At 32.6% G+C, this 13,265-nt stretch overlaps 1 protein-coding gene across 1 annotated transcript in view; it reads right to left on the reverse strand.

Moving 5' to 3' along the window:
* The window catches only part of Nup188 (nuclear pore complex protein Nup188), a 171,137-nt gene that overhangs the window by 137,103 nt on the left and 20,769 nt on the right, over window positions 1-13,265 (reverse strand). The window contains exons 11-14 of the mRNA XM_090375487.1: window positions 12,657-12,743; window positions 6,488-6,564; window positions 1,395-1,463; window positions 902-944 (exon numbers count right to left, since the gene is read on the reverse strand). Of these exons, the coding sequence (XP_090231613.1) occupies window positions 902-944; window positions 1,395-1,463; window positions 6,488-6,564; window positions 12,657-12,743 (276 nt within the window). The remainder of the gene's footprint in view (window positions 1-901; window positions 945-1,394; window positions 1,464-6,487; window positions 6,565-12,656; window positions 12,744-13,265) is intronic.

Raw genomic sequence — 13,265 nt, forward strand, 5'->3', positions numbered from 1 at the left:
TCTGGAAACGATGTTCAAAAGGTAAAACTTGCTGACGTTATGCTTGTCTCCTCTCTCTCTTTGTAATTTTATAATTTTGAAATTTTTGTAATTTTTTACACTTTTGTAATTTTTCCTGCGCATGAGATAAAAAAATTGAATAAATAATTCTATTTATATGTTCGTCGAACATCTCTTTTTTGCTTCAATCAAATTTGTGAGTGCTACAAAAGCATTTAGAGAAATTCTGACATGTAAAATTCCAACTTACGTAGAGTTCTGCGGAACGCAACCCTTATGTTAATTGGGGAGTGGCTGTATTGTTTTTTCTAAAAGAAGAAACATAATGCAATGCTGTTTTTTATGATCATATAATTTTAAAGGAAAGCCAGTTGATATTTTTTTAAAGATCCAAATTTTATAAAATGCTGCACAACTAATGCAATCAACAAATTCTACATGCATTTATATATGCTTAAATTGGTAATTGTAAAAATTAAAATATTGAAGCATGTATAGATATAGACAATTTTAATATTATTTGGTCTAAGCAATGATGAAAATAAAAGTTAAGGTATATATCAAGCATTTCCAATCCTGAGAAGACATTACCAATCCCATGAAGCTATTGAGTGAGACTAGTAAACATTATGCATTGGTCCACAGGATGCTGTATATTACATAATACTTTTTCATCATTTCTGCATGATTTGGATGGTTAAGATGCAAAAATAAATGCAGATCGTCTCAGAATGGAAAACTTTTATTTTTTTGGCAGTGATCAATTCAAGAGCTTTTTACATGCATTTCAAATGTTATTCAAAGACACCAGCAACAAATTTTAACAACAAAAGGTAAACAACAAATTTTTAAAATTTTAAATAATCAAATTTATTTTTAAATTTAGAATTAAAAAACTAACCTTCAAAGTAACAGTATCTTTAAAAAGGTCAATTTCAATTTCTCTGAAAAAATAAAAAAATAAAAATAAATAATAAAATAAAATATATTTATACATATACAGAAAATAATGCTACAATTGTGTGCTTGAAAATTCAGCATTTAGTAAGGTTTTGTAAATAGTTTTTCATTCAAATATAAGTTTGTTACAATGATAAATCTACAGTGCATGTATGCACGTACGTGCGCGCACACAGTTTGACCAAAAAATTTGCTTGATTTTTTTGCTTGATGCTACAAAAGCTACATAATTTCTTTGCAACCTTTATCAATACCAATATTTAGATTATAATTTTCATAGAACTCCAGTTTTTTGATACAAAAAATGTATGAAAAAACAGAATGATCTGTAAGAATTGACTTAAATAAGAAAATTAATGGGTTTTAAATAAAATGGTAACGACTACAAAAAAATAAATTATAGTTCAAAAATTGTAAATAAAAATTTAACTTACATTCCTTCCTCCTGGTTATACAGTAACTCCAACTGCAAACACTCAATAATGACCAAACATTCCAAATATCTAAAACAGAAGTAAAATTTTCTATAGTACAACATACTTGGAAGAAAAGCACACGGATTAAAACTTCCATTATTGATTTTATAACTTTTCATTTATATATTAAAATCATCAGGATCATTCATAAATCAATGGTAAATCAATCATACAATGAATAATAAAAGGTATAATAAAAGAAAAATGAATATGAAGAGAATTATTCACTGGAGAAAGAGACCAAACAAGACATATAAAAATTAATACCTATGTAATTATACAGCTAGATGTGACAGGATAAGCTATTAGTTTAAATGCTTAGTTATAATGAACTGCTATAACATTTTTATGATGCCTAAACAAAGGTTATTAACACTTATAATACTCAAGTTCTGTGAGGGAAATGACAGTTGCAAAAATTAGTAGGGACTTGAATTTCAACAGGCTGTAATTTTTAGAAAATATACATGGAGGTAGTTTGTTCCAGAAAACAAAAGCAGAGAAAATGAACGAAGAAGAAGAATAAAAGGGTAGTTTGGTAAGTTTGAAGTTTAATCACTACTAGATACTGGAAGGTCAATGCACATTTTCTGAATGGTTTAGAAGTAGAATTGTACATGTTAATTCAGATGAACAATGCCATGGAAATGTACACAGCAAACACATGCAGTAAAAACTGAATATCTGTGCATCAGGCTTGAGACGGATTGGTATATATAACTGGCAAGGCAACTAAGGCCATAAGGCATTGGCATTTTGTATCTGTCAAAATTGTTTTTTCAAAGGACAATTAGTTCACGAAATGAAACACCTAACAATAATCCTGCTTCTTTACATTTGAACACTGTATATGATATTATATATTATCTGTATATGATATTATATAATTGGTATCATATAATATCATATACAGGAATTTTTCTAGCAGAGATAAGGAGGTGATTATCCCCTTGTATAAGGCAATGGTCAAGCCACACCTTGAGTACTGTATACAGGTCTGAAGGCCTCATTTTAAGAAGGATGTAGAGCTGTTGGAACGAGTACAGAGAAGGGCAACAACACTAGTGAATGGAACGAAGGGTTGCTCTTACGAAGAAAGGCTTAAATTTTGCAGATTACAGTGTCTGGAGACTAGGCACTTGCGAGGTGATCTGATTGAGGTGTATAAAGTCCTGAATGGATTGAACATGCTCAATACTGATGGGATTCTTCCTCTTGCTCAGAATAATCACCTGAGAGGGCATAAATTCATATTGAGGAAAGACAGATGTAGGATAGATGTGCGGAAGTTTGCCCTTAGCTAGCGGGCAGTTGATTGGTGGAACAGACTTCAATCTTTTGTTGTGGAAGTTGATAGCCTAAATAAATTTAAGGCTGAGCTGGACAGGTATTTGGAACGAATGGAGGGGTGAAATGGGAGCGTTTTTTTTTTTTTTTTTTGGCTGATGCTGCATAAGCTTGCTTTCTTGCATCGTATGCCTCTACTAATGCTAACACTGTTGTTGGTTTGTGAACACACACTTCAGCAACACCGTTGTTGAAGTGTGTGTTCATATGCCAATTTGCATGTTGTATATGCTGAAATCCTGGGATCAGTGACATAAACGTATTAAGACCTTTTCAAAGGTCTCTTCAATCAGGGCAGTAGTTAGCTGATCACAGGCAGGGTGAGTTGGGTTCTCCAACAAATTCAAAGACTTCATTAACTTCCCTACTCTGTTTTAGAAAGAGAGAGATGAGAACTAATGAAGCCTTTGTTGATTCTTATGTGTAGGAATACATGTGACTACAATAGGAGCGTAATTACAAATTTAAAGATCATATGTACACAAAGTCATTTAAAACATTGTGCACATAACACAAGATGTTATAATTAAGTGGTTATTATTTAACAAATAATCATTTGTATCTGCTACATTTTTATAAAAATCATTTTATGATTTTAATAAATTTCCTTGTTGTTGTTGTTATTTGGTTTTTAGGAGCATTAGCAACTAAGGCCATATTGCTCCGGGGATATGCGGTGGTCATTCCCTGACCTTTCCGCATCCTCCATATTTGATGGTCATGGGCTCGAACCCTGATCTAATCAAGAAGTGTGTGCTACGCACTGCTGCTCCTGCCCACCTGGCTATGGAGGCGCCATAAATTTCCTTAAATTCAAATTTAGATGAAATGCAAGTCTCATGGCAGAGGGGTTGATATGCCATCCTGACACCAATTTGAAAAAGTCACAGGTTTGATCTTCTATGCCAAGTGGTACAACTCTATAAAGGCTGTTTTTCTCTAAGATGGCTTATTTTATTTGTTTGTAGTGGGGGGGGGGGTTGCAGCACATCAGCAGCTTTGGCCATAGTGCTTAGAGCATAAGATGACCTATGCAATTTACAGATACACACCATACAGTACTGAATTTTGTGGCCTCCATTGCCTCAGCAATTACCAAATGATTGATTTAGCACTGTCTAAAATCAAGAACTCCAAGTGGAAATACTTTATAAAGCCCATTTCTAAACAATATAGATATATTATCCACAAGAAATACTTAAATGATAAGTGCCTAACATTTATTTAGTATGAATACACTGTACACACTAATACACTGTCCAATTAAATTATGACCACCTACTAATAGTCCAATTAAATTATGACCACCTAATAGTAAGTATATCCTCCTCTTGCCACCACATGATGACATATCCATGTGGTGGCAGTATTGGTATCATATAAGGTTTCTGAACATTGCACAAGGTATGTTTGGGTACCATGTCTCAAGAATTGCATCCTGTAGATCTGCAACAGACTGTGGCAGGGGATCCAAACATTGGATCTGTCAATCCATGTAATCCCACAGAATCCAGCACCTGGAAGTCACTTTCATGTTCAGCGAACTATTCCCAAACAATACTGGTAATGTGGCAGGTTGCATTACCCTGGTGGAACACACTTATGCCATCCAGGGATGCAGTCACAATGAAGGAGTGTACCTGATCAGCCACAATGGATAAGTAGTTTTTAGCATTCAGTGTCTAGGGGTATGAGGACTCCAGGAGATTCTAAGGAAAACATCCCCCCCCCCATACAAAAACACATGCCACCACCTGTCTGTTTCTGTTGGACCAGGCTACTGGGATGATTCCTCTCCACAGTTTGCCACTGTATCCCCCATCTACCATCACAACACAGCATAGTAGGAAATGTGATTCATCAGAAAAAACAACTTTTTTCCAGGTTGTCAATGGTTCAGATACAAATTTTAGGCATCACTGGTGATGGGTGGCCATAAGCATGGGTACCTTGACTGGGTGCCTACAAAGGATCTCATACAGAGGAGGGTTCCTTCACTCATGGTCATGGAAATGCCGCTGGTTGTCCACTGGTTAAAGTCCATGGTCCACCATTCCATCATTTTCCATCTATTGGCTTACACAAGCAGGACAGCCTACATTCAGCACAGCCATCGATGAGGTGTGGGTACCTGCAATTGGCATGACAACTACTCTGTCCACTCTTGGAATACCTTAACTACAGCATTCTGCAAACAGCACATAAAATTCAGAATTTCCATAACACTACCAGCCTTCAACTAGTACCAAACAATTATCCCTTTTTCAAAGTCTGTCAGATCACATCCCTTGCCTACGTTGATCAAGCATTTAATAAGGACCACAGGCCACGAACCTGAAGAATCACATTTACCAGTTCTTGCTGTCACATGTGTGCCACCAGGCAGGGAGGAACAGCCAATTGCTAAAACACGGGGTTGATCATAAGTTTTAACTGGACAGCATATTTTTATATATCAATAAAAAAAAAGTTTGTATAGCTTCATTGTTACAGCAACTAACAATGGGTCGTACAGTTCTTGGGTCAGTGTTTCGATTCAAATGTGCAACAGGTTTAACGTTCGACACATTGCTATGCTTGCACAAATTAAAATTTCCTTGTTCAATTAAAATAAGTGCTATTTTAATAACTCAACTCTAAAGTACAGTGCAAGAAAATGAAATGTCTCAGTGATATTAAGAATATTAGCTCTATATTCTAAAAATGTAATTACAAAATAAAAATTATTTAAAAAACAATAAAATGCATTTAGGCTTTTTTCCTTCTGCTATATAATTTTACAAACGATTAACTAATTAATTAATTTACATTTTCTAAAACAGTATTAACAATAGTAAGGAATAGAACTTGAGACATTTTTGACACCAACTGTTCAACTCTTTTTTAAACTAAGACAGACCTTTATCCACTTACTAATCAGAACCATAATAAAACATTTTTAGCAGTATCCTGCTTTGTTTTATTGCATGACAATATACCATAGGCAAGCATATTTTCTATACAGATATCTTCTAGCTAGAAAATGAGCATGACTTTGTTATATCATAATATCTAAGGACAAGTCTGGATGTTTTCTACATTCTCTATCTGTTACCATGGTTTTGTAATTTTTTATGACAGCAGAAAAAGTACTATTGCTATTTACTGGAGTTGGCATTATTACTAGATGGGTCTACTATTATAGCTTGACTGATTAAAAAAAAAAAAACTTGCACAGTACAAAACTTGCATACAAGAAAAGGTAACAGGGATGGTCTGTAACAATGGCTGGAAAAGCTTTTACACATTTACATACAGAACCAAAACCATAAGTAAACATTCCAACGGTCCTACTTGGGCAGGTTCCATTTATGTAAACCACACCCCATAGTTCTTTTTTTAAGTGTTAAGTTATGACATACTACTGTTAACATTCTTCCTATAAATCAGAGGTGAAATTTTGAAGATAAAATGTATGGACAGAATATAAATCTATCACACTTACCTTATTATCATTTTAAATTGGGTTCTAGAGATTCAGACACTTACTAAATCATTCAGACATTTATTAAGATTACTTGCCCTATGAGGTATTTTCACACAAATACCATCTTTGAGCATTTTAAAATAGAATAACATTCTAATCTATTTAGCACAGTTAAATCCTTTTATATCCTAAATCCTTGTACAAAAAAATATATAAATTATGACAGGCAGATACTTACCCAATAAGATCTACTAGACCTTGCACAATTTCATTAACATATTGTCTAAAAGGATGGCGCTGACCAAACATGTGCCTCTATTAAAAAGAAGGGGGAAAAAATGAAAATAAGATCTTAAAATAATCAGTCCAATTAAAGTTACTCAAAAAGGACAGATGTTTTTAAAATAAGCCAAATTGTCTTGTAAAATTACAATTAAAGTTCTAGTTACAATTACAGTTTGTACTATTACAGCTAAAGTATCAAAGTCAAATAAAAGAAACAAAAAGATGTGAATTAAATTTCGCTCCATTTATGACCATTCTTTCTATAGTTGGCATGGACTAACTACAGAAAGAATCTTTTTTTTTTTTAAAGATGCTATAAACATCAAACTATTATCAAATTATCAGTCTTTACCTTTAATCACAGCATCAGCACACAAAACTAAATATACCACGTATACTGCATAAAACTAAACTAAAAAAAAAAAAAAAAACTAAATATACTGTATATGACCAAGAAGTATTCAGCCACATGCAAGCAGTTCCAAGTGTGTCTCAATCCTCCTGAGCATACTTTCTACCAACCTCCAGTAGGTAACAGCTAGAATGTGCCTCCATTCCTTAAGAAAATCAGCTTCAAAAGCCAGTTTGGAAGAAAGTCATTCTGATAAAAGCCTAATCCAATACTCCAATTTGTCCCACAGGTTTGCAGTCTGGGGTGTAACCTGGTCAGTCAAACTTTTCATTGATACTGTCCACAAACCTTTCCTGTAAGACCCTCTGAATAACATGGATTAATGTCATGCTGATACTGATATGGCCCATTTATTAATTCTGTACAGTGTACATAGCATATAATTGTCTGAAACATCTAAGTAATGGTCATGGACTTCATGTTTTCAGCACTACCACCAAAAAACCAAATCAAAATCAAATGAAACTCCATCTGGTTTTGACTCCTTCCAAAAACAGACGAAACACCGATTTTGGTTTTGACATTAGTTCCAATTTAAAACCAAAAAATTGCAAAAAAGAAATGTGAAATACTTAATTACAATACAGGCATACCTCGGTTAACGTTACCTCTGATAACGAAGCCTCGATATAACGAAGTCGGCAATTTCAAGCCCCATTTAACATAAAAAAATATTCCAATTTAAGACCAATGCCCGACAATCATTCGATTGGTGACTGACGGCGACTCGTTACGTATTCCCGAGTGCTCCCGAGTCTGTTATAACAGTTTTTCGCGTCAATCGCATAATTTAGTTGTTGTTTACATGATTGACGTTGTTTCAGTGTGGCGCATTGCAATAATCGACGTAGGTTCTTTGTAGCATTACATAACGTAGATTTTGTAAATTTTAATAGAAATATTTTTGTTTTAGTTAATTAAAATGTCAGAATCAAAGAAAAGAAAAGCAATTTCTTTGGAAACTAAACTAAATATCGTACGACGTGTTGAAAGCGGCGAAAGAAAATCCGATGTGGCACATTCTTTAGGATTAGCGCAATCAACTTTAACAACCATACTAAGTCAATCAGAAAAAATAAAACAGTCTGCTCAGAATTGTACAGATGTTACAGCGGCAAAATTAACTCGCTTAAGGAATCCAATTTTAGAAAAAATGGAGAAAATGTTAAGTTTGTGGATAGATGATATGTCACAACGTCATATGCCTTTAAGTCAAATTGTGATTCAAGAAAAAGCATTATTTTTGTTTAATCACCTGAAATCTAAACAAACTGAAGAAATTACGGAAACCTTTAGGGCTTCTCGTGGTTGGTTCGAGAAATTTAAAAAAACGGGCCAGTGTAAAATTAACAGGAGAAGCTGCAAATAAGTTTCCAGAAAAACTAAAGGAAATAATTGAACGTGAAAATTTTCCACCAAATTTGGTGTTCAATGTTGACGAAAGCGGTTTGTTCTGGAAACGGCTACCAACAAAAAGCTTCATTTCTATTGAAGAAAAATCAGCTGCTGGGTTCAAAGCAGCCAAAGACCGTTTAACGTTACTCTTTGGATCAAATGCCTCTGGCGATTATAAATTAAAATTGTTATTAGTTTACCATTCAGAAAATCCGAGGGCGTTAAAAGGTAACATAAAAATGAATTTACCTGTAATATGGAAAGCAAATAGAAAAGCGTGGGTTACCAAGGAGTTATTTACTGATTGGTTTGTTAACCACTTTTGTCCTGGAGTAAAACGGTATTGTCAAAAAAAACAACTTTGAAGAAAAAGCTCTTTTGTTGTTAGACAATGCTCCGGGACATCCTACTGATCTTAACACGTTGGACACATGCATTCCTGTCAAAGTTGTGTTTCTTCCAGCAAACACAACTTCCCTGATTCAACCATTGGATCAGGGAGTAATAGCATCATTTAAAGCTTATAATCTGCGTCGAACATTAAGCAGTTTAACTGAACTAGAGGATAAAGAGGAAATGACAGTTAAAACTTTTTGGAAAAACTAAACCATTAAAAACGCAATTGAAAGCATTGATAGTTCTTGGAAAGAAGTCACTAAGAAATGCTTAAATGGAGTTTGGCACAAAATATGGCCAGAAGTTGTACTAGAAGAAGAAAATAACATCCAAGAAATTAGAAATGAAGTTATCCAGATGGCTCAATCAATAGGTTTCGAAAATGTCGATGAAGAGGATGTTAGAAATTTATTGAATGCAGAAGATGATGGTTTTTCAGTGGAAGATTTAGAAAACCTTGTTAGCAACAAAGACAAAGATAATGAAGACGAAGTTAAAGTTCCTGCCGAAAAAGTGTTAACAACCAAAGATTTGAAAAGGTGCTTAAATGACATTGAAAACGTTTTAAATTTTTTTAGTGAAAATGATCCTGATTTAGGAAGAAGTGTTATAGTTAAGCGATCAGTGTTAAATGCAATAACTCCGTATAGGCCATTGTTAAATGAAAGAGAAAAAAAGCATAAACAATCAACTTTAACCTCATATTTTAAAATGTGATTTCACTTTGTATGTAAGTTGACTGTTTATTTAATAAAACTTTTCTTTGTTCGAAAAAAAGCTTTTCATTTTCTTTACGTAGGAACGTATCCCTATTCTGGCCACAGTATTTTTACCTCTGAAAACGAAGTTTCGCTTAACGAAGTAATTTCGTGGAACGCATCCTATTCGTTAATCGAGGTATGCCTGTATATGTTTTTAGTGAAATGTATGTTTTTTAACTCTTAAAAACATCACAAACTATTTTAAATTGCACATTTGGTAATAATTGGAGTCCATAAAAAATCAAAGAATTATATAGTGTGGAAATAGATTTGATAATGGAGATCTATTAAGTGCTTGATAATTCCTTTATTCTATTATATTGTGAAATCAACAGGGATTACCCTTTATTTTTGAAATAGGATTGCTTCTATTTCAACCAACTCTCCTAGTCCAACGCTTTAAAATTTAATTGTAATGACGATATAAAACTTGTAAAAAATATTAAACATCTTCCCCACTGTCAGAACATCAGTGAATCAAATCCCACAGTCTCAATATTGAGAGCTCAACACAACCCTGGTTTCAACGACATACCTCTGCCAGTAAGGAAAACATTACGTCTGTCAACATTAAATTTTTTTCTCTTCTTTCCTTAAGTTGGACTACAACTTTTCGAAACTACATGTTTCACAGGAATAAGAGCAACACAAAAATCAACCAGAAGCATTTGTCTTATGTAGTAATTTTTGTTCTTCATGCATGCACATAAATGACCAATCATCTGATAATAAGAATGTTCTACAGATATTAATTGAATTATTACATAACTTAATCTTTAGGGGTTCCGCAATAAGTAATTTATAGTAGTTATGTTGAATATTTATAATTTTTATTTCCTTAAAGCCGAAAGAATGTTAGTTGTTCGTTTATTGCATGAAATGAAGGTTCCGAAGCATTTGCTCGACCAGGATACAATAAAGCATTGTAGTTTTTAATATTATGTTAAATGTTCTCTAAATTCTAAAACAATTTAGAGAACATTTAACATATAATATTAAAAACTATGATGCATTATTCATGATCCTTAAAGATCTCCATATTAAGAAGGATATGAAGTTATATTCATTGGATGTGACTTCACTATATACCAATGTAAATGTCCCATATGCTTTAGACATAGTTTGGGCCCTCTTAAACGATGATAACATAAAAATTAATAATACCAGACTTCCAAAAGATAGAATCTTTGAACTAAAAAAATTATTTGTAAATGCCAATTACATTCTCTTTCAAGAAGAAATATACAGACGGGTTTTTGGCCTGCCAATGGGTCTAAACATCAGTGGACTCATTACTGAGCTATACTTAGATAAAATAGAGAAGATTCATCTTGATCCATTTATACTACAGATCACATAGTATGGAAGATATCTGGATGACATCCTGATTATTACAGATCATTTGACCACAAACAATGTTCATTTGACCATAAACAATGTTCTACAGGTTTTTAATAATATCCATTCGAGATTAAAATTTACAATAGAAATTGAAGCAAAAACACATTCCATTAATTTTCTTAATTTTAGTATATATAGAAAACCAACTAATAAGGGAATGCTTTTACATTTCCATAGTTATCACCCCTATTCGTATAAAAAATCTGTCAGGTTGAATCAATTTCTTAACGCTTTTAAATATTGCTTCTCTAAGATTTCATTAACAGAGATAAATGAATTAACCTGAAGATTCATAAATAGGGATTATCCTTTAGCCTCTAGAAATAAAGTTAAAGCATTAGCATGGAAAAAAATAAACAATAACAACTTCGCAACACATTGTACGAAAATCAGAATTGGACAAAAAACATTTCATTACCATCCCATATGTCACACATTGGTACAATAAACTTAATGAAATAAGCAAGGATACCGACATGAAAATTATAGCCAAACCCATGAACAAATTATACACGATTTTTAGAAATTGACCGTTAAACAATACATTCCAATTACAACATGACCTCATATAGAGAATCACATGTAAAAACTGCGACGCGGTTATGTAGGATTCTTCGTGTTGTTTTTCTCAAAACTGTGCCACCCCATAGGGGTGGCACAGTTTCAAGAAAAACAACACAAAGCTTCAGTTCGGGCGGGTCAAGCAAATGCTTTGGAACTTTTAATTTCATGCAATAAATGAACAACAAACATTCTTTTGGCTTTAAGTAAATAAAAATTATAAATATTCAACATAACTACTATAAATTACTTATTGCAGAACCCCTAGAGATGAAGTTATATAATAATTCAATTAATATCTGTAGAACATTCTTATTATCGGACGATTGGTCATTTATGCACATGCATGAAGAACAAAAATTACTACATAAGACAAATCTGGTTGATTTTTGTGTTGCTCTTATTCCTGTGAAACATGTTGTTTTGAAAAGTTTTAGTCCAACTTAAGGAAAGAAGAGAAAAAATGCTCCATATGCAGCTAAGCTTTTTAGACTATCTAAATTTAAAAATTTTTAAATTTAATGTTGACAGACGTAATATTTTCCTTACTGGCAGAGGTATGATGGTTGAAAACAGGGGTTGTGTTGAGCGCTCAATATTGAGACTGGGGTTTTGATTCACTGTTGTTCTGACAGTGGGGAAGATGTTTAATATTTTTTACAAGTTTTATATTGTCATTACAATTAAATTTTAAAGCGTTGGACTAGGAGAGTTGATTAAAATAGAAGCAATCCTATTTCAAAAATAAAGGTAATCCCTGTTAATTTCACAACAGTTAGGAAAGGATGTTACATGGTGATTTTCAATGAAATTTATTTCTCTAAATAACCACTATTATACCACAAGTTTTTTAAGTTAGTTTATTTAGCCTACTGACTAAATATACTACACAATTAGGTAAAGTTTCAGGAACCTTGTGAGAACCCATCGTCAGACCATACTTGACTGCTGTAAACAACCTCTTGCTTTCCGAATGCCTAAGTTACCTTAATGTCAATAGGCTGAATAAACTAACTTAAAAAAAAAAACTCACATGTTATAATAGTGGTTATTTAGAGAGAGAGATAAATTTCAAAGAACTTAGATTTTCCTGAGCATTAAACTTGTTTAATGAGTAATGAATAATATTTAATAACATTTTTAAAAAAATGGAATATAAAATATATAAAATTATTACAAAGAAGCATAGGAATTACTTGAAACATAGACATTAATTTCACAATATCTTCTGTTGATGCCTTTAGGTCTTTGTAAAATAAAAGAAGAATCTGCAAAAGTTCACTCTAAAACAAAATAAAAGATAAAAGTTAAAAAATGGAATACGGTGGACAAACTTTAAAATATTCACTTTTCTAAATATAATATAATAACATAATGCAACCAATTGTAAATATGGAAAATATTCGCACACTGCAAGAATGCAATTTTAGCCTGAAATAAAGATTATGACTTTTAAATGAGGTCAAGTTTGTTTAGAGTATTTTATCAAATATGTGGGTATTTTCATTTTATGAATTTTCTAATGCTCTTTCCTTCACTTCATTCATAGTCACATATATTCTACTCCCCTGCTGAACTTCCATTTTTGATTATTGAAATTGTAATAACGTACACTAAAAGCCCATAAAAAAAAGTTTGTGGATTTCAGATACACTTTAATGAAATCCTTATTAATGTGTTCTATAGTTTTTAATTATAAATAATTTTTAAAATAATTTATTTTTAAATTTTTAAAAGCTATTATGAAATCATACAATTTCAGAAAACCAGAATTTCCCAGTAAGAAGCCTCTACTGTTTCTATCT

Source organism: Mastigoproctus giganteus, chromosome 6 (assembly GCF_048544385.1).
Source record: "Mastigoproctus giganteus isolate SK-2022 chromosome 6, ASM4854438v1, whole genome shotgun sequence".
Taxonomy (NCBI): domain Eukaryota; kingdom Metazoa; phylum Arthropoda; class Arachnida; order Uropygi; family Thelyphonidae; genus Mastigoproctus; species Mastigoproctus giganteus.